The 27,368-nt window shown below is 41.7% G+C and overlaps 1 protein-coding gene across 1 annotated transcript in view; it reads right to left on the reverse strand.

Moving 5' to 3' along the window:
• Positions 1 to 27,368, reverse strand: part of afap1 (actin filament associated protein 1) — a 156,278-nt gene that overhangs the window by 34,812 nt on the left and 94,098 nt on the right. The window contains 5 exon segments of the mRNA XM_034205599.1: positions 19,087 to 19,341; positions 20,173 to 20,287; positions 24,072 to 24,217; positions 24,677 to 24,888; positions 27,151 to 27,303. Of these exon segments, the coding sequence (XP_034061490.1) occupies positions 19,087 to 19,341; positions 20,173 to 20,287; positions 24,072 to 24,217; positions 24,677 to 24,888; positions 27,151 to 27,303 (881 nt within the window).

Here is a 27,368-nt window from a genome sequence, read left to right on the forward strand (position 1 = left end):
CGCATCTAAAATTGTGGCATACGTTATTTTGCCCTTTGCAATTCTCCATTTACTCAACAATAACATATAATTATCCTTGTGTTTATTTATTTGTTTGATTAATAAACACAAGTTGAAGTCCGTCAGGACCGAAGGTCGGAGCAGCTCATTTGCTTTAGAGAATATTACACCCGGAAGTAAGTATTCTCTCCGCTTCGCTTGACAAACCCCGTGATAGTCCTCAAGCTCTGTGATTGGATGTTTGAGTGTGCTCCGAGGGTTACGCCGAGAGTCGAACAGCACTTTGAAATGGGATGGAACCACGGCAGACTGTCCAAAACTGGATTTGAACGGGTCCACCCCGTCCCCCCCTTCAGAACTACACATGCTGGCTATTGTGTTTCGCAACATGTTCTATGACACGTCTCTACTGGGAGTTGTAGTTTTAAAAGACGTTTTCGTATTTCCCATAATAAGAAGTTGCCAGTATTAAACTGTGTACATCCCTGGAGGTTTAGGGGATAGGAACACTCAAATTTAAAACATATAATTAATAAATGGGTGAAAATTGCTTGTGCCCATAATGGGCAGCATTAATATATACCCACATGCCAGCTAAGGTCAGAAGAGCTTTATTTAACAGCTGGTCTTATGTCTGTGACCCCTCCTGTTGTTCATTGATAAGCCTGAAACATGCACTTGTAAAGGTTCAGAGGCACATTTTGCAAATATGGCAGTAGCCATCGATCATCTTAAGATAAGATATACTTTATTGATCCCAAGTTGGAAACATTTGCGTTACAGTTGTAAATATGCAGTGGTGTTTATTTGTAAATCATTTAGTATAATCACACAAATTCTGTGTTTTATATTTAATAATTCTGTGTTCTTTATTTATTGATTGTTCAATACCTGACAAGGCCGGAGATGAAAAACTTGGGTCACAGGTTCCTCAACAGTGCATTACAAGATATGTATCAATATGTGTGTACCTCCACCATTAAACTGTCATATTCTGCACATTTCTTATACTATCTACATACATCTTATAAGAGTATAATACATATGTATAATATCAGTTAAAATAAGTGCTTCAACATAGTTAACATTGCTGTAGGTATACACACATATTGATAGATGTCTTGTAATGCACTGTTGAGGAACCTGCGACCCAAGTTTTTCATTCATTGCATAACTACACCGTAGTTATGTAAAATATGATATGTCAATAAACCTTATAAAATCTTGAAAGGGATGTGCAAAATAGTCATTATATACAGTCTTTAATGAACTATTAGTAGAGAATAACGAGTAATGAATATACTTTATAGGGATCCTATTAATATCTAATAATACAAATAATGAAATTCAATAACATGCTTTAACCACTAGGTGTCCCTTTATATCAGCTGTGCACCGTTATGGTGTAAATACAGCCTATCTACCAATTGGATCAAATATTAAAGTCAGCCGAATTAGTGTTGATACTGCAAGGAGACGTATTGTGTGAAAATAAATGTAAGATGTTGTTTAATGGCTGATATATTTATGATCCACGTCATGTTTTCAGTTTTTTTATTTCATTTAATTTCAAACCTTTATTTATACAGATAAATCCCATTGAGATCATTGATCTCTTTTTCAAGGGAGACCTGCTCAAGTAGTTCCACATGAAACATAAAAATAGAACAACAAAAGGACATCATACAGCATCATTTACATAATTATCCACATAAACAGGTACCAATAGCTTCCGATTGACTAGCATCCAACCGAGCTTTAAAAACATTTAGTGGCACCAGATTGTTCAGTTTCCATTTAATTTGCAGACTATTCCAAGACAGAGGAGCTGCGCATCTAAAAGCTGTCTTCCCTAAGACAGTCCTAGCAGTTGGCACATTTAATAAAACCACTGCATTCAATCTCAGGCAGTAGCCACTTACAATTTTCCGTGAGATCAGGGAGCAGATATAAGATGGAAGTTTCCCTAACATGGCTTTGTATATAAAAATGTACCAGTGACTGAGCCTCCGTACAGTTAGTGAAAGCAAACCAGCCCTTGCATACAGGGTACAGTGATGGTTTAATGCTTTACAGTTTGTCACAAATTTCAGTGCGCTGTGATACGCAGCATCTAACTTGACCAGGCAATTGGCAGGTGCATTCATATACATCAAATCACCATAGTCCAGCACAGGTAAAAAGGTCACAGTGACTAGCCTTTTCCTGGCCTCAAGCGAGAAACAGGACTTGTTCCTGGCCTAACCCTCAGCTTTTTAAGCAGATTATTGACATGAAGTTTAAAAGTGAGACAATCATCAAGCCAGATACCAAGGTATTTGTAACAGGTAACCACTTCAAGTTTTATTCCTTGCGTAGTTACAATATCTAAAACAGGTTCTGGTGTCTTTTTAGCTTTAGAAAAGAGCATTACCTTAGGTTTCTCAACATTTAAAAGAAGCTTTAGTTCAGAGAGCTGAGTCTGAATAATGTTAAAAACAGCTTGTAATTTAACACCAGCTTCCTGAATGGAGGGACCTGCACAGTACATCACGGTATCATCCGCATAAAAATGTAAAGTAGCTTCATCCACATTTTCACCTAAACTGTTGATGTAGATGGAGAATAAAAGTGGACCTAAAACAGAACCTTGGGGAACACCATTTGCAATGTTCAACCACTCAGAAGACAGCCCATCAAAATGAACACATTGGGACCTTTCAGAGAGGTAGTTTACAAACCACCCCACTGCATGGCTGGACATGCCTATACTGGCTAGCCTCTGTTTTAAAATGTGATGATCGACGGTGTCAAACGCTTTTGAAAGGTCAATAAATAGAGCTGCACAACTCTGCTTATTATCTAAAATACTCGCCACATCATTCACCACTTTCATTGTGGCAGTGATGGTGCTGTGTTGCTTTCTGAAGCCTGACTGATGTTTAGACAGGATGTCATTTGTACATAAAAACACCTTTACCTGTTCACTCACTAAGCGTTCAAGAACCTTAGCCAGAACTGACAACTTAGAGATTGGCCTATAGTTATTTAATAAGGTGGCCGGCCTCCCCTCCTTTTAGCTGACTTCCACAATTTTGGAATTGTGTTAGTGCTGAGGGAGAGGTTAAAAAGAGTAGTGAGAGGTGGAGCAATAAAATCTGCAGCTATCTTTAAAAAGAAAGGTTCTACGTTGTCCGGGTCAGCCGGTTTCTTAGGATCTAACTTGGTTAAAGCTTCACGAACAACGTCAACAGTAAAAGGGGTAAAACTAAAAGGGTTTTCCAACACACGTTTTTCAGAGTCACATACTGTAGTGTTCACAGAAGCAGAGTTAGTGACAGAATCAAATAGAGAACCACAGGACACAAAATGCTCATTAAAGCAATTTAGCATAGTAGCCCTGTCCGATATAGTGCCAGATGCTGTGGTAATGCACGGAGGTAGCTCATTACGGATATCGCCGGTGGATAACGATTTAATGGCTTTCCAAAATTTTCCAGGATTATTCAGATTCTTTGTGGTTACTGACAGATAGTACTTTGATTTAGCACTTTTGATATGTGAAGTGAAGCTATTTCTTAGCTGCCTAAAATGCAGCCATTCTACCTCTGAGCCTGATTTCCTAGCCTTTGCCCAGGCCTTGTTTCTCTCATGAAGGAGACTGGACAGATTAGCAGAAAACCAAGGATGTCTCGTCCCTTTACTCTAAATTTACGCAGGGGTGCATGTCTATCAATGATCTCCATAAAACCAAGATAAAAATAAGACCATGCGGTTTCTACATCAGCACACAGATCGATTTTACCCCAATCAAAACCAAACAGATCATGCACAAAACCCTGCTCCACAAAATGTTTTTTGTCTCTCTTAATGATAATGTGAGGTTTAACCTTTTGGACCTTAGTGTCCCTAATTGTGGCTACAACACAGTGATCACTCAGATCATTTGCAAATACTCCCACAGATGAATATTTATGGGGAACATTAGTTCAAATGAGATCAATTATGGAGGATTTATTAGGGGACTTAATGTTAGGGCGAGTAGGACTGTCAACAATCTGAGTAACATTCAAAGAGATACAAAGGTTTTTAAAATCCTCTGACACTGCAGTTAACCAGTCCCAGTTAAAATCTCCAAGTAGCACTATTTCCTTGTAGTCTAGTTGTGATAAAATATTTGCTAGTGAAGACAAGGAGTCTTTGACAGCTGAGGGGGGTCTGTAACAACTCACTACCATGACCTGTTGACCCTTTGCCACTTCTATATTTATGGCTAAAAATTCAAATTGCTTACTGATCGATTTGTAAACTAATGTGGTTACACTGAACTTATTCTTAACATAAATGGCAACGCCACCACCTTTATTAGGCCGGTCGGTACGATACACATTAAAACCATTTAAGGCAATGTCAGAGGCCAAAATAGATTTGTTTAGCCATGTTTCTGATAAAACAATGACGTCAGCGTCAGTCGAGCTCGCCCAGATACGGACAAAATCTAGTTTACCTAACAGACTGCGCACATTCAAGTGGATGAAACCCAACCCAGACCTAGCTTTAAAATCAGCAGGAGTAGCGATCTGACTACTACTACTGGGTGGACCAGGGTTAGGTTGTACATTTCCTGACAGTAATAACAACAACAAAACCAGGCATCTTTTCCTCTTAAACGACACACATACATTGTCATCTAATTTAGAAACACCGGAAAAGTCTGCGAGAGTGTGATTTGAGCTTAAGAAGCAGTCCTGAAGAACCATCATCGCAGGAAAACAAAAAAGACAAACATATTTTGTTGAGCAGATTGTCTGTGACAAGGCAACCAGTAATTGTTTGAGCAACACATCCGAACCTTTGCAGGGGATGCCCACTGCGGGTGGCAGAACAGACCTGAATCCAGTAGACTTCTCAGAATGACTAGAGATCTTCTCATAGTCCAAAACCATTAACAGGCACAGCAGAATCCCGATATGGGCCATTTTCCCAGACCAGCACACAGTATCCGCGATGTTCCTGGAGCAAAATCAGCACAGCAGCAAAGGACAGGCGAAAACAGTAGCGTGGAAGCGCTCCGGTCCCTCCGTGGTATCCCCGGGGTGAAAGCAGGCCTCTGCAACAGCAGAACCAGGACAGGTGGAAAGCAGGCCCCAGCGGTGGTAAAATCCTCTTCCGCACAGCAGCACACGCCCGGTGGAAGCAGGCCAAGCCCGAAGCGTGGATCCACTCCGTCTCTCCGCGACGACTCCGGGGTAAAAACCTCTCCAGTACAGCCGTATTCTACAGGTGGGAGCAGGCCTCCGTAGATCGCAGATCGCAGGCAGCAACAGGTGGAGCCGCTCTGTCTCTTCGCGACGAGCAGGCCTCCGTAAATCGCAGATCGCATGCAGCAACAGGTGGAGCCGCTCCGTCTCTTCGCGACGTCTCCGGAGGAAAAACACCTCAGTACAGCCGTACTCGACAGGTGGGAGTAGGCCTCGGCAGATCGCAGACAACTAAAACTACTACTTGTTTATACAAGCTTATGCAGGGATGGCTAAAAGTTTGTAAGCAGGAGAGCTAGATGCTAACAGATGCTAGATGCTAACAGATGCCAGATGCTAACAGGTAGTGCAAGCCTGTAGAAATTGTGACTGCCTCCAATGACAGCGTAGGAATAGTGACAGCGGTTTTGGCGGCAGTTCCTCATGTTTGTCTAGAAGTCTTCTCATCAGGGCTCTATAAATAGAGAACTACGGCAGATATGTAATATTTAATGCAGCCGAACCGTGTATTACAATGCCGTTATGTCATCAGACGTTCAAAGAGAAAAGCAAGCACACTCGGAATAAAGTATTATTTTATTTTAAAAAAATATTTTCGGTCTGTTTCCGGTATTTGTTTATGACGATGTGCGAAGATGTGAGACTGGGTTGGAGAATTGCACAGGGGAAAACAATGTATCTATGCCACAATTTTAGATGCGGATTTTGTTAAACTAATACGTTTGCGCTGTGGACCAACACTATAAATTGACGGGGAAGGGGGTAGCAATAAAGATAACACCATTAAACAGTTACACAACATAACAGAAATAATATTGATAGCAGCGTCCCTAGCAACCACCTTGGTAACAATGAAAACATTGAATGGACACAATTTCCTGAAGTAATCTTCGTAATAACTAGCAAACTAAAGATCGTGTACATCCACTGCACACATAATCTGAAATAACAACTCATATTTCTCGCATCAAATGACATCAAAACGCATTTTAATGGCCAAACTAACCTTAAAATAGGCATTTTCCACCGAGAATAAAACGAATGTCGGCCATGTTTTTTTTTTCTGCAGGGAGAAAGTTGAAGATCACGTGACATAGACGCCAGCCATTGGAAATGAATGGTGAAAAAAACGTAGGGATCTTACAATTTCAGAGGCGTTTTTGTAGAAATACTACGTCCCAAGTTGTGGACCAACGTAGTTATTACATGTTTTTTTGTGAGACTGGGTTGGGGTAACAGGTTGCAGAGAGGCCTATTCCGGCCGGGGAGTGTGGAACGTAGTCACAGACCTACTCCTTACCTCTCACCAATTGCAATTAAGGTTCCAGTGGGGACCTTTCTCCCTGCGTGTGCCTCTCCGGCTCTGTTTCTTACTTCTTACTTGCTACCCTTATCCAGGGGCGGCGCCAGGGGGGAGCTAGGGGGTGCTGAAGCACCCCCCAGGATTGCCAAAGCACCCCCTAAGCACCGCCAAGAAATATGTGTTTTTTTATTATTTATTTATTATTATTATTTTTATTAAATTAAATCAGAAAAATTATTGATTACATCAATGCAAATGTGAAACAAACAAATGTTTGACCAAAAACATAAAGCCAACACAGGTGATATGATTAGGCCAATGGCCAGCACCCATTATATTTTTGACCTACCTATAGGCTAAATTACTTTGTGACACTTGAGTGACTTCCTGTTAGCTGGAGCCCCACATTATTTGCTAACAGCAAAGTGACAAATGGATCGTTTTTTAGTCCTTAAACGTCCACATGTGGACACTCAATCAAAACCAACTGAAAGCGAGAGGGATTCTGCACATAATAGGCCTCGTGAGTACAAGTAGCTTACTTCTGGGTCTCTGTGTTTCATTCAAGCTCTGCTCTGTGTGTGTGTGGCACGAGCCATTTTGTGAGCGTGCGCAAGCGAGCAAGAGAGAGCGCACCGGTGGGTATCTACCGGAGATCGTTGTGGTTAGCATCTGGTGCTAGCTAGCCAAGCTAACGGATATAAGGAGCTTTTTCAACAACAAGGTGGAGGGAGAACTATCTCCTGTCAGACGGAGAGTCTCAGATAACCTCAGCTCAGGTGAAGTAAAGGACTCTCAGTGTTTAGATAGTTAACTTTAGTCTAGTTATCTCAGTGGGTCTCAAACGGTTTGTTTTAAAAGGGGAGTGATTTGTAAAATATCTATAAAGAAATAGAAAATCTGTTTACAGTTCTGTTTCATATGTATGTTGAGAGATACAGTATATCCATAGATCTCTTCATTTTGCTCTCAAAGTGCACCAGATTGATGCTTTTAACTTCAATATTTAAAAAAAAATCTTCCCGGGGGAGCTTGCTCCCCCGGGAAGATTTGGACCCCACTAGAGGAGGTGAGGTCCACACACCACTTGTAAAAATAGCACTTTACTCCTGCTTACATCTATATGCCGTGCGCTGATTACCGAGCCTTCATTGTAACAGTCGCGGGTACACTGTGTGTGCGTGTGGGGAGTGTTGCAGAAGAAAATTCAACTGTAGCGCTGTGGGAAACCCTTAATGTTTGAGCACCCTCTATGAAACGTCAAGCTACCCCACAGCACACCCTAGAGAAAATCTCTGGCGCCGCCACTGCCCTTATCCCTCAATCTAAGGGAGTATGTAGACACGTTAGTTTAGCTGCTATAGGCTTAGACGGGGGGACACCTTACTTCGTCTTTCTGTCTGTTTGTACCTGTGTACTCTCATGTTCCGATTAACCCAGCTTCCCCCAAATCTCTTTTTTGTGTCTACATATACGCCGGGATCCTGAGTCGAGGCTAATCCTGTTGCTGTGGTCGTGTGTCCTGGATCCTCTATCCTGGACTTCGAGTCGTGGCTGAACCAGTCTCTGCGGTCCTGCATGACTCTCACCATACTACTTCCCTGATGGCTCCCACAGGATTGTTGACATCCTCGTGGATTCATCTTCTTATTATAGACACATGCATTTCCAAACATTTGGTCTACCTACACTGTAAAATGTATTATCTCTTCGATTTACACACGGCATCTATTGCACGTCTGTCCGTCCTGGGAGAGGGATCCCTCCTCTGTTGCTCTCCCTGAGGTTTCTCCCATTTTCCCCTTTGGGGTTTTCTCTGGAAGTTGTTCCTTGTATGTGAGGGTCTAAGGACAGAGGGTGTCGTATTGTCATACTGATATTCTGTACAAACTGTGAAGTCCACTGAGACAAATGTAACATTTGTGATATTGAGCTATATAAATAAACATTGATTGATTGATTGAAACCATCGACCTGAGGGATGCTTACTTTCATGTCGAAATTGCTAGAAAGCCAAAACACAGGAAGTATTTGCATTTTGCCTTCCAGGGGATATCCTACGAGTACAGACTAGCGTTCGGCTACTCCCTTTCCCCACGCACGTTCAGCAAATGTGTGACCACAGCGCTTAAGCCGCTTCGCGACCATGGCATGAGGGTTTTATTTTATCTCAACGACCTCAGGCCTGGTCCAGGGAATGGGCAGATGTTCCACACAGCCCAATTGATCTTACACCTAACCAAGTTGGGGGGTTGCGGTCAATTGTAAGAAGAGCAGTCCCATACCTCACCAGCAGGTGGGGTATCTGGGGATTTTGCTCCATGCAGCCCCCATCGAGAGTGAGGTGTACACCCCATCGAGAAGGAGGGCAGGCTACGTGCCACTCTGTCAGAGGACAGACAGACGTGGTGCGAGGAAGGGAGTCTAGAGCCTCTGTCCGGTAGATTGGGCTCTATTCTATCCTGGCTATAGCTACTGGTGGACAAGGGGCTTGCTCATGCCACAGTCAATGTGTATGCAGCAGCCATCTCGTCCTGGCATGCAGGATTTGGCGGAAGACCAGTCTTTAGCCAACCGCTTATGAAGCGTTTTTTGCAGGGGATCAGGAGACAGCGCCCAATGGTACATGTCTCCACCCCGCAATGGGAACTGCCATTGGTGCTCGAGGCTTTGTTTACAGAACAGTTGAGCCTCTGGAGCTCTCCTCCCTGAAGGCGCTATCATTGAGAGAGAGAGAGAAGCAAAAGGAAACAGCTGTGCTGCTTGCTTTGACTTCTGCCAAGAGAGTATGCGAACTGACCGCTCTATCGGTGCACCCGAGTTGCCTTCTGGTTCGTGGTGACCGTAGCAGGGCGACACTCAGACCGAACCCCTCCTCTGTTCCCAAGAACCAAAGGAGTTCTTCCAGGTCGAGGGTTAGACGGCTTTAGTCGTCCACCTATGCACGGCGATATCTTGGTCTACGCCAGGCCCGTTCATAAGGTAAGTATCTCTTAGACATGTCTGGCTCCTTTTTATTCGTCGGTGCTTGCTGGGGCAACACATAACTGGTGAAAGGAGGAGGGCTGTGGGTCAGTAAGCTGTATCTGACCCCCTTGGACATAATGCACTTACGTTGTCCCATGCTCCTTAGGGACCTGGGAAATGTGGTGTGTAGTCACTTGCACCTGCAGGGTGGAGCTATGTGCTTATTCAGAACAATTAGGCTCTACCCAGCCAAGTAAGCTGCGGCCCGACTTCTCCACGGTATCAACCGGGTGATAGGAAGTTGGGGTGCGGTGGCTGTTAACCAAAGGCCGGTCAGGGAAAGTGTGGTGGGTCGATGTTGTGGGACGACAGGGCGTTTATCCATTGGGGCTCCACCCACTGTACCCATAGAGTCCAGTATAGGGCGGAGCCTGTGTGAGATAGAATGGTGGGTTATGTATTGTAACCCTAGTTCTATAAGCACAGGCGGAGCCCTCTACCTAGGGTCCCTGTCTTTCCTATGCCGCTCACTGAAGAGGGTGTAGGATGACAGTCAGGAGGGGTAGCCGCCTTATATACTGTGAGCTGCGCGCGCATTCAGGTAGGCTCGCCCTGATTGGCCTGCTACTTTTATACAACTTTAGTGTGTGAACGCTCGCGTATCATTGATGAGTAGTACCTCATAGAGTCCAGTAGAGGGCTCTGCCTGTGCTTATAGAACTAGGGTTACAATACGTAATCCACCGTTTCTAATCAGCTAAAACTTTTTTTTAATTCACACAACATCCTTAACCCTATGCAATCTGGATTCAGATCAAAGCACAGTAATGTGACTGCCAGTCTGAAAGTCTTAGACGCTATTAAGGCTGCTTTGGATACAAAATATGTTTGTGTTGCATTGTTTATTGACTTAGCCAAAGCATTTGACACTGTAGATCACCACATTATGTCTAATGTTATGTTGATGTCTCGTTTAGGTCATAACGCCATTTGCTGGTTTCAGAGTTATCTAACCGACCGCTCTCAATGCGTCAGGTTGGGTAATACTGTCTCTAACCCTGTCACCTTGGAGAAGGGAGTTCCACAGGGCTCTATTTTGGGGCCCTTGCTCTTTTCATTATATGTAAACAATATTTGTAATCAGATGCAATTGTCTACCTATCATATGTATGCTGATGACACTATTGTATACTCATATGCTCCTTCTCTGGATATGGCCGTTTCCAATTTAAAATCTGATTTTATCACGCTGCAGCATGCGCTTCTTGATTCTAAACTGCTATTGAACAGTAAGAAAACCAAAGCAATACTTTTTGCTCCCAAGTCAACTCTCTTGCCCCGGCGTCTTGGTTGAGTTTGTCGATACATACAAATATCTGGGCTTTTCGTTGGACAGAAATATAAACTTTAAACACCACATTGAAGTTCTAACTAAGAAATTGAAATTCACTCTTGGCTTCCTTTACAGACTTAAATGTTGTTTTTCAACTTCTTCCCATAAAAGGTTGGTCTCTGGATTATTCCTGTCCCAGCTTGACTACGGTGATACAATTGATAGATTTGCCTGTCCCACTGTTTTGGCCAAACTTGACACACTCTACCATGCTGCATATATATCAAATGCACCCTATAGGATTCATCATTGCATACTGTATAGCATAACTGGATGGTCTTCACTTAGTATGCCTAGGATGCAGCATTGGTTTTTATTCATGTATAAAGCCATTTTAGGTAAGCTTCCACTGTATATACGGCAAAAAAGTATTTAGTCAGCCACCAATTGTGCAAGTTATCCCACTTAAAAAGATGAGAGAGGCCTGTAATTTTCATCCTAGGTATACCTCAACTATGAGAGACAAAATGAGAAAAAAAATCCAGAAAATCACATTGTCTGATTTTGAAAGAATTTATTTGCAAATTATGGTGGAAAATAAGTATTTGGTCAATAACAAAAGTTCATCTCAATACTTTGTTATATACCCTTTGTTGGCAATGACAGAGGTCAAACGTTTTCTGTAACTCTTCACAAGGTTTTCACACACTGTTGCTGGTATTTTGGCCCATTCCTTCATGCAGATCTCCTCTAGAGCAGTGATGTTTTGGAGCTGTCGCTGGGCAACACGGACTTTCAACTCCCTCCAAAGATTTTCTATGGGGTTGAGATCTGGAGACTGGCTAGGCCACTCCAGGACCTTGAAATGCTTCTTACGAAGCCACTCCTTCATTGCCCGGGCGGTGTGTTTGGGATCATTGTCATGCTGAAAGACCCAGCCACGTTTCATCTTCAATGCCCTTGCTGATGAAAGGAGGATGTCACTCAAAATCTCACGATACATGGCCCCATTCATTCTTTCCTTTACACGGATCAGTCGTCCTGGTCCCTTTGCAGAAAAACAGCCCCAAAGCATGATGTTTCCACCCCCATGTTTCACAGTAGGTATGGTGTTCTTTGGATGCAACTCAGCATTCTTTCTCCTCCAAACACGTCTAGTTGAGTTTTTACCAAAAAGTTATATTTTGGTTTCATCTGACCATATGACATTCTCCAAATCCTCTTCTGGATCATCTAAATACTCTCTAGCAAACTTCAGACGGGCCTGGACATGTACTGGCTTAAGCAGGGGGACACGTCTGGCACTGCAGGATTTGAGTTCCTGGCGGCGTAGTGTGTTACTTTGGTCCCAGCTCTCTGCAGGTCATTGACTAGGTCCCCCCGTGTGGTTCTGGGATTTTTGCTCACCGTTCTTGTGATAATTTTGACCCCACGGGGTCAATCAATCAATCAATCAATCAATCAATCAATGTTTATTTATATAGCCCAATATCACAAATGTTACATTTGTCTCAGTGGACTTCACAGTTTGTACAGAATATCAGTATGACAATATGACACCCTCTGTCCTTAGACCCTCACATCGTACAAGGAAAAACTTCTGGAGAAAACACACAGTTTAAAGGGAAAAATGGGAGAGCAACAGAGGAGGGATCCCTCTCCCAGGACGGACAGACGTGCAATAGATGCCGTGTGTAAATTGAAAAGATAATACATTTGCAACATAGGTAGTCCAAATGTTTGGAAATGCATGTGTGTATAATAGGAAGATGAATCCACGAGGATATCCATCCAGGACCTGTGGTCCTGGATCATAGGTCCTGGATGGATATCCTCTATTATAGCCACGACTCAAGATCCAGGGCTCGCGATGCAGGACACAGGACCGCAGGATCATCCATGACTCCGGATCCCAGCGTATATAGACACCAAAAAGAAATACATTTGGGGAAGCTGGGTTAATCGGAACATGAGAGTACACAGGTACAGACAGAGAGAAGGAAGAAGTAAGATGTCTCCCGACAAACTAAGCCTATATCAGCAAAACTAGGGGCTGAATCTAATCAGCCCTAACTATAAGCTTTATCAAAAAGGAAGGTCTTAAGCGCACTCTTAAAAACGGATAGGGTGTCTGCCGCCCGAACACATACTGGAAGCTGATTCCACAAATGTGGAGCTTGATAAGAAAAGGCTCTGGCTCCCATTGTACTTTTAGAGACTCTAGGAACAACCAACAACCCTGCATTCTTGGAACGCAATGACAGTAGGGTATAATGAGTTCTTTAAGGTAAGATGGCGCCTGCCCATTAAGGGCTTTGTAGGCGAGAAGAAGAATTTTAAATTCTATCCTCTGTTCTATAGGGAGCCAGTGTAAGGCAGCCAGAACAGGAGTAATGTGGTCCCTTTTCCTAACTCTGGTTAGTACACGAGCTGCAGCATTTTGAATCAGCTGAAGCGACTTGACTGACTTCTTGGTACACCCTGATAATAAGGAGTTACAATAATCCAGCCTTGAAGTAACAAATGCATGGACTAGTTTCTCTGCATCGTTTTGAGGCAAGATATGCCTGATTTTTGCAATGTTACGTAGATGGAAGTAGGCGGTCCTTGAAATTGATTTTATGTGGGCGTTAAAGGATACATCCTGATCAAATATAACTCCAAGATTCCTTACAGTCTCACTGGAGGCCAAATTAATGCCATCCATAGTTAATATATCCTTAGATAATTTGTTTCGTAGATTCTTCGGGCCAAGTACAATAACTTCAGTTTTGGTCGTGTTTAACATCAAAAAGTTTAAGGTCATCCACGTTTTTAAGTCCTTGAGGCAGTCTTGAATTTTATTTAGATGATTAATTTCATCAGGCTTGATTGATAAATATAGTTGAGTATCATCCGCATAACAATGAAAATGTACAGAATGATTCCTTATAATATTGCCTAACGGAAGCATATATAATGTGAACAAAATAGGTCCGAGCACTGAGCCCTGTGGCACTCCATGGCTAACTTTGGTTTGCGTGGAAGATTAATCGTTGACACGTACAAACTGAGAGTGTTCAGATAGATAGGACCTAAACCAGCTTAAAGCAGTTCCCTGTATGCCAACTAAGTGCTCTAGTCTTTGCAATAAGATATCATGGTCGATAGTATCAAATGCAGCACTGAGATCGAGCAAAACAAGAATAGAGACAAGTCCCTTGTCAGAGGCTATTAGAATGTCATTTGTGACTTTAACAAGAGCTGTCTCTGTGCTATGATGTGTTCTAAAGCCAGACTGAAAATCTTCAAATAAATCATTGTTTTTTAAGTAATCACACAACTGTTTTGCGACTGCTTTCTCAAGAATCTTTGAGAGGAACGGAAGATTAGAAATAGGTCTATAGTTGGCTAAAACCTCTGGATCGAGGTTGTGCTTTTTAAGAAGCGGTTTTTATCACTGCTACTTTGAATGATTGTGGAACATAGCCTGATAATAAAGACATATTCATAATATTTAATAAATAAGTATTAATTAATGGAAAAACTTCCTTCAACAGCTTAGTTGGAATTGGGTCTAACATACACGTTGATGGTTTAGAAGAGATAATCATTGAATTTAATTGTTCAAGGTTTATGGCTGAAAAGCATTCTAGTTTACTATCTAGTGTAATATTAGAACTTACGTTTCCGGGAGCTGTTGATAGCACTATACTGGTCAAAGGCAAGAGGTCATTCATTTTGTTTCTAAGAGTAACAATTTTATCATTAAAAAAGCACATAAAATCATTACTACTGAGTGCTATGGGAATAGAAGGCTCAATCGAGCTGTGGCTCTCTGTCAGCCTGGCTACAGTGCTGAAAAGAAATCTTGCATTATTCTTATTCTCATCTATTAATGAAGAGTAGTAGGCTGCTCTCGCTTTACGCAGTGCTTTCTTATATTCATTGAGAGTAATATGCCAAATTAAACGAGATTCTTCAAGTTTAGTGGAACGCCATATCCTTTCAAGTTGTCTCGACTTTTGCTTTATTTTGCGGGTTTCGGCATTATGCCATGGAGCTAATCTATGTTGTTTTATTTTCTTCTTTTTCAAAGGAGCAACAGAGTCTAATTTTATTCGCAGCGCATCTGTAGCACTATCAACAACATGATCAATTTGGGGTGGTGTACATTTTGTATAAGTTTCCTCCCCTACATGCAGACATGCTATCGAGTTAAGTATTGGTGGAATCTCTTCCTTAAATTTGGCTATAGCACTAACAGATAGGTTTCTGCTGCAGGAGCTTTTGACTAATGCTTTGTAGTCTAGTAACAGTACTTCAAAAGTTACTAAGAAATGGTCGGATAAAGCAGGATTATGCGGTTTGACTAATAGTTGCTCAATTTCAATACCATCAGTCAGAACAAGGTCGAGAGTGTGATTATAGCAGTGGGTTGGTTTATTTACACTCTGACAGAAACCAACAGAATCTAATATAGAGTTAAATGCAACAGTAAGGCTATTTTTATCATCGTCAACATGAATATTAAAGTCACCTACGATAATTACTTTATCTGTTTTAAGAACCAAAGTTGATAAAAACTCAGAGAATTCTGATAAGAATTCTGAATAAGGACCTGGTGCACGGTACACTGTAACAAATAAGATTGGCTGCAAAGTTTTCCAGGTCGGATGCGTAAGACTAAAAACGAGACTTTCAAAGGAGGTATAATTTAATTTTGGTTTAGTATTGATAAGTAAACTTGAGTCAAAGATTGCTGCAACTCCACCTCCTCGGCCCATGCCTCGGGCAATATGAGTATTGATATGGCTGGGTGGAGTGGCCTCATTTATGCTGACATATTCTTCATGTCTCAACCAAGTTTCAGTGAGACAGCATATATCAATATTATAATCTGATATTAAATCATTTACCAATATTGCTTTAGATGCTAGAGATCTTATGTTTAAGAGACCACATTTAATATTCCTGTTTTGTTGCACTGTAGTAGTTGTTACATTTACTTTTATTAGGTTATTATGTATGACACCTCTATTAGGTGTTACCTTAAATTGTCCTTGGGCAGACACACACACCGCTAATATTGGGTATTTTATTGGGTTCGGGATTCCTATGGATGACTGCCTAGGAGAGAGCGCAGAGAAGCGTGTAAGACTGCGACTCCGCCTCCTGGTCTCAACTCCAGTTTGTCATGGATTAAGTCCACAAAGCCCACATTGTTTGCTGGGCACCACCAAGACAACCAGCGCTGAAATGATGACATGCGGCTATACATGTCATCATTGATCAGATTGGGGAGGGGACCAGAGAAGATTACGGTGTCCGACATTGTTTTAGCATAACTACACACCGACTCCACATTAAGTTTGGTGCATTCTGATTGGCGTATACGAACATCATTACCACCGACGTGAATAACAATCCTACTGTATTTACGTTTATTTTTAGCCAGCCGTTTAAGATGCGCCTCAACGTCGCCCGCTCTGGCCCCCGGAATGCATGTGACTGTAGAGGCTTCGGTCTCTAAATTCACGTGTCTCATACCAATAACCAGAGTTGGCTTCTCAGCGGGTGTCTCGCTGAGTGGGGAATATCTGTTAGATACGTGAACGGGTTGGTGGGGACCTGCGGGTTTCGCGTTATGCCCAGTCTCCCTGCTACTCGGGAGTTGCCGGGGGACGGCTAATAGGAGCTACCTTTTGCCGGTCCGCACCGGCTAACATGGGCTTTACTGTAGCTGAGTTACTTTCTAAGATGCGGAGCCGGGCTTTTATGGCTATGATTCCCGCCTCCAACCTAACAACTATACTACATTTAACACATGTATCGGTACCAGTAAAGGAGGTAGGGAAGTAACCAAAAATGAGACAGGAAGAGCAGGAAATAGCACCCGAGGGTGGGGAAAGAGCCATGGCTAGCTATCAAGCTAAAGTAGCTACCGTTAGCAAACCCGAAAAGAGTGTAGGCAACTGTGGAGTTACAGTCGCTAAGAGAAGGAGAGTTGTGAGTGCTTAAGCTGTAGTAACATGTGATTATAACGTCAGGCAGTTGCCGTGATCAAGAGTTTTAAAACGATCGATTAAGTTAAGATAATAAGCTATCAGCAACAGAAAGGGCACACGGGATACCAACAACCGGAAGTTACAACATGCTTACCGCAATAGTGGTCCGTGAGATCTTGCGTGGAGCCCCAGATCGTGGGAGATTATCAGTGGTCTGGTATGTCTTCCATTTTCTAATAATTGCTCCCACAGTTGATTTCTTCACACCAAGCTGCTTACCTATTGCAGATTCAGTCTTCCCAGCCTGGTGCAGGTCTACAATTTAGTTTCTGGTGTCCTTTGACAGCTCTTTGGTCTTGGCCATAGTGGAGTTTGGAGTGTGACTGTTTGAGGTTGTGGACAGGTGTCTTTTATACTGATAACGAGTTCAAACAGGTACCATTAATACAGTTAACAAGTGGAGGACAGAGGAGGCTCTTAAAGAAGAAGTTACAGGTCTGTGAGAGCCAGGAATCTTGTTTGTTTGTAGGTGACCAAATACTTATTTTACCGAGGAATTTACTAATGAATTCATTAAAAATCCTACAATGTGATTTCCTGGATTTTTCCCCCCCATTCTGTCTCTCATAGTTGAAGTGTACCTAGGATGAAAATTACAGGCCTCTCTCATCTTTTTAAGTGGGAGAACTTGCACAATTGGTGGCTGACTAAATACGTTTTTGCCCCACTGTATGTGCCAGATTTGCTCCAGTTTGTGACTCTTACAACCTCAGATCCAGTGCCTGGATACGGTTCCAGGTTCCTGCTGTGCGGATTGAGGCTGGAAAAAGGAGACTTTTTTATTATGGTTCTTGATCTTGGAATGACCTTCAATCACGCCTCAAACTAATGGCACTTGTCCCAATAGCCTGTTTTAAATTGAAGTTGTCTGAGGTCCTTACCACCAGCTGCTCTTGCAGTAATATGTAGTGCACCTTTCCTACTGTCCCAAATGTGCACAATGTAGTGACTGCTTTTTGTCTTTTTGTTTACTTAGTTGTGTTCTCTGTATTTTATATGTCTGTGTTATGTGTAATAATGTGTAACGTTGCTGCCTTCTTGGCCAGGTCAGCATTGGAAATTAGATTTTATCTCAATCTGGTTAAATAAAGGTTAAATAAATAAAATAAAATTATAAAGTCATTAAAACTAGCTGCATCTTTACCAGCTTTGATAACACTTGATCAAAATGATAAATAATTATAAAACATATCATATATATTATTCTGAAATGGACCAATCTGGACAATGACTACTTTTGCTATTGCTATATTTTGATGCTCATACTTTTGTACTTTACTTAAGTAACATTTTGAATACAGGACTTTTACTTGTAACAGAGTATTACTACACTCTGGTACTTTTACTGAAGTACAAGATCTAAGTCGTTCTTCCACCTCTGCATGATTTCAGGACATACCCAGAGGTGGAATGTGCTTCACAGACTAATGGGAAAGAGGTGTGGGCTTGTGAGTGACCAGCATTAATACCTTGTATATTGAGCTAAGCATGCTCATGCAGGAATAATAAACACTTCTTTTTTTCCAATAGTAAAGTATGTCATCATTTGGGATACACAATATATCAGTAGGTGACTGAAGCTGTTTATGGTTCTGTCTGAAACATTCACTTGACCATTTATGATTTGGTGGTAGGCCTATCAGCAATATGCTGTTCTTGACTGTATGTGATTTTAATGAAAATATGTAAAATATTCCTTTATCAGACACATTTTAAAGCAACTGAATGCAGCTTTGAAAATAACTTGTGATTGTTGTTTTGTGTTAAAAAACGACACTTATATCAAGAAAAAGTAAAAACAAAAAAAAAAAGCTTGAAGAAGAAGAAAAACATGTTATCAGTAAAAATCATAATTGGCAGGTCAGACTTAAAAAAAAAACGAAATAGGAATTCATGCAGCATCACTACTTGTATTATGTCAAGTCTCAGTGCTTCAGCAGAATCAAAGGCCCTGCACTTTTTTGCCAAGTCATAGAGAGAAATATTGTTGCTAAGCGGGTCACGTTCACCTCCATTTTCTGAAGGTTATCAACACATGAGAAACATAAAAACCGATAACTGAAAATGATCTGATTATTAACTAAATGATACTATGTAATGTTGAAAACAAAATGATATATATGAATTATAGACTGGTAAATACTAAGAGTATAGAGCAGAAAAAGTGTGAGTTGTAATGAGGAGAGTGTTAGTCACCTGAGTAGTGGCTTTAGTTTTAGTATCAGCAGTGAGGAACTTAGAGGAAACTTTAGAAACAGGAGCTTTGTAGGGACTGGCAGAAGTGGAAGCAGAGCTCAGCTTGGGAGGACAGCGAGAGGTCAGCTTGGGAAGACAGCGAGAGGTCAGCTTGGGAGAAGGCATGTTCTCATATAGGTCAGAGTTTTCATAGTGCACCTCCTCTTTCAGCTGGCGCCCCCCTGTGCTGGGACTGGAGTACTGCGACTCCGGGTCCTTCAGTTAGACAAGCATGCAGGCAGAGAGGGAAGAGGAAGAGACAAAATACACAACAGAAAGAAAAGTCAAAGGAGAGAAAGAAAGGAAGAGATGATAGCAGTACAAATGTTAGTTACACTACTTTTCCATAATAAGTGTCTGTGTACGGTATAATGTTGTTTTAACATGTAATATATCATTCAGTTTATTTCATCTTGGCTTAATTCCCATTAACATGGCCGTAGCGATTCATGCTATAAGTCGTGCTTACTTTGAACTCCCCCCCTCAGTTTGCGAGATTCTCAGAAATAAGAACTCTCAAAACATTGAGTTGGGTAACATTTTAGTTTTTGAGGAGCCAAAGGCAGATTTGTAAATTGTTTAATTTCAAACAACTGATGTAAACTGACCTGCTGTACGATCATTATTCAGCTAAATACAGCTGAACAATATATTTGTTAAGATCTTTACACTAAGTATAACCTCAGATGTTCCCTTATGGCGGGAGAATGTTGTCCAGCAAGGGATTGATCAGGCAAAATCCAGGCCTATACAAATCTCTTCCGGTTGTCTTGAGATACCAACATGCTGCTGTGATTGAGCGCTGTAGAACATAATGCAATGTGGTGATTATAGATCACTGTGACCTGAGTTTAATCAGATTGTGATACAGGAAAGAGTGTGAGGCTTTTGTCGTGTCAACAAACCTCCTCCCTGCACTCTCTTACGTTGACTTGTACATTGTCTTTGATATGTAATGTAATTAACAACTAGATGGTTTACTGTGGTTAAGCTGCTTTAGCTGATTTGTTCTGTGTGTGTATCGCCCATGAGCAGGTGTGTTCTTACCATTCCGTTGATGGGCACGTCATCATAGTGCAGAGCCATGCCACTGGGGCAGGCGTAGCCGTTGACTGGGCTGTCCAGGTACGGGTTCGGAGAGACAGCACGCTTACTTGTAAAACTGTAAGGACAAAATAAACGTTGCAATGTATTTAGTCCAGGAGGCCTTTCTAATATGCTGTGGCCTGTCAACACACAGGAGTAAAAAAAACATGTTTTTATTCAGCGCAGACATGATGTGCGGCAAGTCATAAAAGTGCTCCAAAATAAAGTTGCACCAGTATGAGGCGCAGTGAAAACTACCAGCCCCAGGCAGCTGTCATACTCGCGAGTGGGCACATTTCAGCTATCAGAGAATAATGAAGATGTGATTGGTTGTTCCACTCTCCGTTTGTTGCAAGAGTGGTAAGGTAATTAAGTGTAAAAGTGTGGACTGGACTGACTGACTGACACTGACACCAACAATGTCTTGGATCCTGCAAAAAAAAGGAGGAAAGGTGGCACAGAGAGAGAAAAAAAGAAAAGAGCACACAAGGAGGAGGCAGCCTGTCCTAAACTCACAGATTTATTCAGAGTAAGCCACATAACATTACATAGTTTACAGGCAAAACTGGGCAACTAATTAACTCAATTTAGCCAAATACATTTTTTGCGCTCTCATTTTCTATATTGTAGCCTGATGTGTACAGACTGTCAACAAAAAAGTTTCTCAGTCTAAATATCAAGTAAGTTCAGTGGTAGGCCCTGTGTGACTGGAGACTGTTAGGCTATGCCAAGTATATGTAATACTACCGTTAGACTGCAGCTAACTGTGGCACTACAACTCTTCACAATGTGAGTGCAAATTCAGGGGCAACTAAGTGATAAAGTCATGGTTATATAATTAACTTCAGTGCTGGATCTCCCACAAAAGCAGCAACATTGGCACAAGTGAAGTACACTTTAATAGGCTATTATAAAGTCAGTATGATGTATTGTGACACCAGAGTCAATTGAAAAATAAGTTGTTGCCCTATCTTTTCCTATGCAAAGGTGGAAATAATAGCAGTGCCGGTCTTTCACAGGGAGATGTTCAGACAGAACCAAGCAGCAACACAGAGGAACTGGCAGCTACAGGGCAAAGTTATTGATGTTAGTGAGATTAAAACTACAGTAGGGCTACCACTACGAACGGTTGAAAACCAGATAAATGATGACATCAGTACATGTAGATGTTACAAATAATTGAAACGATACATTTTAGAAATGTCTTTAAACAATGGGTTGTGTGGTCACTTCTAATATCATGTACACAGTGAACATAATCATTAACCTGTTAAGCCCCAAGCCTGTTTTTCAGATTTCAGGCTCAAAAAGGACATGCCCAGAACAAATGACTATATCTTCACTTCTAAAAGGGTTACATTTATAATCTTTTTTCTCAAAGCAATGATACACCTGTGAGTTGGATGTAGAAAATTCAGAATCAATATAGATGTTTTTATTTTTAAGTAAATTCAGATTGAACATGTAAATGTAAATTATAGTTTCCGTCCAAAAAAACAACCATAACTTATAGTGAAAACCAACCTTGAATGATGGGATCGGAGACAAAAAGCTTTAGGAATCCAAACTATAACATGTATCAAGAATGATGCAAAACAAGTGAAATTTGACCTTTTTAGAGAGGTTTAGAAAATAAACCCCACCTCTGGGGTCATTTGGGTGTATTTGCCATATCTCTGGAACCCATTGGTCGATTTTGGTGATTGACACCTCTTTTGAACCGTTAGACAGTTAGAATCGAGGGGAATATAATTGAGGGGAAGTTCCTAAATCCATCTAAACATTACCATTGAGGAGTGAGAGTGATGCGCACGCAGTTTGCCCAAACCGAAAGCTATGTTACGCTCCGAAAACTGAAAACTAGGCTTTTTGCCATAAATATGATGATGGATTATCAGTAGGGCTGTCAAACGATTACAATTTTTAATCAGATTAATCACAGCTTAAAAATTAATTAATCATGATTAATCACCATTCGAACTATGTCCAAAATATGTCATTTTTTTATGTATATTGTTGTGGGAATGGAAAGATAAATGAAAGAAGGCGGATATATCCATTTAACATGTTTATTGTAACATTTTTCTGTGTGTCAAAATGAAAGATCAATCATCAAACCGTGGGGTCTTAATCATTACGTGTTGATTTCTATCAACGGGGGAGTACTTCAGGAAAGTCGACGGGGGGGGCGCTAGTGGAGTACTTCGTGACCACAGAGTGTGAACGTTGTGATCAGCTGTTTTAGCGCAGTTCTCCAGTGAAGGGGGGGAGTCTCCCTCCGCAGCCGGTTGGCGTAGTTTTGGCACAATTCCGTTGTACAGACCGACGTTAACAGCAGCCCTGTCTGTGCACACGGAGACCGACTCTGTCGTCCGGTGATCTAACCGCCTTCTGGAAAAGCTTCACAAGTACGTCGGTACGCAAATGCGCTTTGTGACACAAGTGACGGTACGCATTTCAGATTACGCACATAACCTGCGTACCAGTTATGTGTTACCTGTACTACAGCAAAAGTATTCTCCGTCGGGACTTCCTGCAACAACACCACGCCGTTATCTTGATTCTGATTGGCCAGAAGACATTATCAAAGATGTTCTATTGGGAAGACGATCACTACGTGACAAAAGTTTTAAAAACCGTTTCTGGTCTTCGGTATTTCCAGACAAGTGGCTACTGAAATCAATCTTACTAACTGCTGTCTGTGCAATTCTCGGCGCGAGTTGGCGGACTTTATTTTGCTTACTTTAACATCATTTTTCATGGTGGGGCTAAGCCATTTATTGGTATGGGTGTAGCCTACCCCAGCCATACCCTGGCGCTGCCACTGGTGGGATGTATGGGGCGGGCCATTCTGCACATGCGTTAAATGCGTTAAATATTTTAATGCAATTAATTCAAAAAATTAATTACCGCCGTTAACACGATAATTTTGACAGCATTAATTATCAGTAATCATTTCAAAGGGACACAGAGACATTGGATTAACCTTCAGCAGCATTTATCTGCGTTTTAATGCCCTTGAACACAACTTTTGATCAGAAAACAGCAAAGGTAAGACGTATTTGCCGTTTTGGCTACGTAAAGTGAAGTTGTGTGTTGTCTTTGCTGGCTTTCGCTGCCGCGAGTTTTGGTCGCACAGTGATGATACTTATACCATTGGAATCTCAGCTTTCATATGCTATCTAGTTGGTGCAGATCCGATGAAGTATAAAATATTTTTACCGTGAATTATTACCGTGAATTACACTTAGTGCTAATTCAGAGGTAAAAATGGTTCATATCGTCAGGTAGCTGAGTTTCTTCCCGTTAAGTGGGTATGACACATTCATAGTTTGTTAAATGTTAAGAAGCCCTCAGACGCTGTTTCTTTCAAGATGTTGAGAACAGGTTAAGGCACAAGAACCTTCTTAAATCTGAATTAAGCCGTGTGTTAGTGTGTGGGCAGCAACGCTGTAAATATTGACGATGCAAACAACAACAAAAAACCCAAAAGCTGGTAGTGGCCTGGCTGGGTGAATAACTCCGACCTGACTTATTGTCCGGCCCCGGTGGCGCCCGTTGCCATGGTGCTGCCCGGCGCCCACTTCATTATTAAAGGCCACACCTGGAAGCTGTGTGCAATACTCCTGGAATCAATATTTGTCATATACGTTTATATCATAATTGCTGTAATGTGTTGGGACCTCACAATATGGAAATGAGCCATAGATCTTAATTTCCCATGATACTCGTGGATCAGGAGCAAATATGTGTATGAGGACGTAGAGCAAAGTTCACCATACTATATAAGTAATATTCATGATAAAAACAATAAAAACTTGTCAGGGTTTTAATCACTAGAAAACATGTTTGTCATATACCAGAAGGACTGCTTGGCCAGCTGGATGACATTGGCGGTGGTCTCAACGTCGATGTAGTCGTAGTGCAGGGTAGCTGGGTCTGTGGTGGAGCCAGTCTCAGCCAATAAGATCCCCAACCATCGACCCATTTCCTCAGAGGAAGTGGCCTTATGGAAAGGACAAAGTTATAGTAAAAAGGATAAAGGTATGGGTTCAAGTTGAGAAGAAATCAAAAGCATTTGATTTTACTTAAGAATGCTATGGTTTTACAAGGAACATTATAAATGGGAACACATTTGTAGGCAGAGGGTAGCATGCATGTGAGGAAATAGAATCAAAACTAACAAAATGACAACTGGAGGAAGTTCAAATACACATAACTTCAAATACACAGACACAAGTCACTGGTTGGTGGAGGACTTGTTTTACCATATAAAAGAGAAAACAAGAATAAGTAGGAAAACATTTCTAAGCAGTGTTTGTGTGCTCAAGTCCATTAATTTATTCCCTGGCATTTCTGCTTCATCTATTGGCTGACAGTGGAGTTCTAATAGCTTACTTTGACACACGAGTACACATCTCCTGAAAAACATTATCCAACAGACCCTTCGGAGGTCGCAGCTCACCTCCAGTACTGCCACCTCCTGGCCATTACGAAGCAGGCGGAAGGCAAATGGGTGTTTGTGATCCAGGCCAGGACTGACCTCGCAGCCTCTGAGGGGCAGCGAGGCGATGTGGCTCTTCAGGTCGTTACGGTCCTTATGGAGAAGCAGCTGGTTTTCTTTTAGACGGCACCAACGCTCTCTCCAACGGTTATTGGACAACACGTTTAGGTAGCCTGACGAGCAAAGATAACAGTCATGATTTGTTCAACAAAGTCAACAATGTTCATGATTTTAACAATATCTTCATGAATGTGTTGTCATTTAAAGTCATTTTTTACATCTTACATTCTTTATAGTATTAAAGGTGGGGTAGGTAAGTTTCAGAAACCGGCTCGAGATAGACTTTTTAGCCGGCCCGGCTAAACGGATTGGATTGCCGCCCTGTCTGTCAGCCTTCCATCTCGTGCATGCACAAATGTATCTTGTGCCCTTATTGGGCGTGCCCTCATTGGGCGTGCATTGCACGTTCATGTGTGTTGGAGGAGGTGCTCTGTAAGGAAGTCTGAAGGAAGGGGCGGATTCTTTTCGGCTATGTACTTTCAAATTTGAGTGCACTCGAGCCGGTTTCTGAAACTTACCTACCCCACCTTTAAGGTGTAAAGCAGAGGTGCCCAGTACGTCGACCGCGGGCGACCGGTCGACCGCGGGGGCAATGCTGGTAGATCGCGAGTCATTCATAAAAAAAAAAATCCTGTTCCGTTAAAATAGACAAAACAGGTTTTGATCCCTCCTTCCTTGGCCTCCCTGCCACTTAATTCAGGAGTTTACTTGATTGACAGAAAAAGCGACCTATCGCTTTCCAGTCTGTTAACCCAGAATGCAAAGCGATACAAAATCAGTCAAGTGCCGGGAAAACTCAAATTAAGTTAAAGAGACAAACAAGAGACAAACAACAAAATGAGTGCGGGACCGAGCAAGAAGCTAAAGACAAACCACTTCCACCAAGAATGGGAGGAAGAATATTTGTTTGTGATATCACATTCAAAGGTTATTTGCCTTATTTGTAAAGCAAGCGTCGCTCTGCCAAAGAAAGGTAACGTGGAGAGGCATTATCGGAGTGTTCACAAGGCATATGACAGCGACTTCCCTCCGAGTAGCGAGTTGAGAAAGAGAAAGGTGTATTATTGCTACACAAATATTATCTCGCAGTCTTAGTGTCGCCAACTCGTTTCTAACATGCAAAAAGACAAACAAATGTCGGTGTATTTTCGATCTTTCCAATCGAGACGAGATCTCTCTCTCCCCCGTCTGTGTGCGAGGGGGCGGGGCAGTTTACACACACGCGGCTGCTACATGCAGCAACACACGGAGGAGATGGCGGAGAGTAGCGCTCCAAGGTGTGGTTAAATGTTACCCGTCTTGAGGAGGACAATGCTCCTTGCCAAGAGAGTTCAGCATGTGAGGGCGGTAACACGAGCAATGTGTCTAAACATTTAGCAAAAGTGCACCACATTCAGACGGAGGAATGCACCGGGTTCGACTGTCTTTCTAGTAGCTCTGTAGCTCCATCCACGAGTAACGTTTCCACGTCAGGTCTTATTATGTATGCTAGCAGCAACACACAGAGTTAACTACATTATACAAACATGGGTTAATGATTAGAGGAAACTGAGTTACTCTTTATTTTGTTAAAGTTTCAGCTATTCTGTCATCACATTATTTAATAGGATTTGTTAAAACATTGTTGTTTATTTTGATGTGAAATATTATTTATTTTATTTAAATAAAAAGCAATGTTAGTTTTGTAAACAATTTGTTAATTTAATAATATATGTATTTTTGAATCAAGTATTCATCTTTATTGTCTTCATTGTTAGTTTCCACATGCCTAAAACAACCTCAAGCTAAATCTAAAAGTTGATGGCTAAACAAGAGCGTTTGAGAAATTGTGCAAGGCATACAGTAATAGTCTGAATAGTCGATTAGTCGTTTCATTAATCGATAGATTAATCGATTATCAAATTAGTCGTTTGTTGCAGCCCTATTATCCCATGTATAAATAAAACGTGTTATTCAGCAACCCTTGCAATTTGGGATTTTATTTTTGTTTGGTAGACCTCGGTGAGCTGGTCATTTCAAAAGTAGCTCACCAGCCCAAAAAGTGTGGGCACCCCTGGTGTAAAGAGATACAACATATTTACATTTTGACAGGAGCCCCTAAGGCTGTTTTGACTTTACTTTGAGGTAAGTCAGAGGAAGAAAGGCAGATTTCACACAGATTTCATGAACTGATGAATACTGGAAAGGGTTGATGACAAACTTATCCACAAGGTGGTAATTACAAATCAGTAAACTGTTGTCAGGGGCATGGCGGGGAGTCATGAATCACGTTTGATTGAACTATTACAAACATTTTCCGTAAAGTTATATCATTGTAATATATCACTTATATATAGGTCCTAATGATACTGGGATTTCCTGCTTGAACATATTACCGCATGCGGGTACGTCTTCTTCTGCTGAAGATGTCTGCTCGTCTGTGGACGGCTTCTTCTTTCCCAGGCCGATAATTTTGGTGATCTTCTTCCCTGCTCCCTTCCCCACCGTCCCAGTCTTCTGCTCAGTCTTTGCGTTCTTCTTCCCTTTTCCTAAGAGAGAGAGAACAACTTCCGATGAAGGAACATTTGTAAAACATTGTTATTTAGGTACTCCG

This window comes from Gymnodraco acuticeps, unplaced genomic scaffold, assembly GCF_902827175.1.
Source record: "Gymnodraco acuticeps unplaced genomic scaffold, fGymAcu1.1, whole genome shotgun sequence".
Classification (NCBI taxonomy): Eukaryota; Metazoa; Chordata; class Actinopteri; order Perciformes; family Bathydraconidae; genus Gymnodraco; species Gymnodraco acuticeps.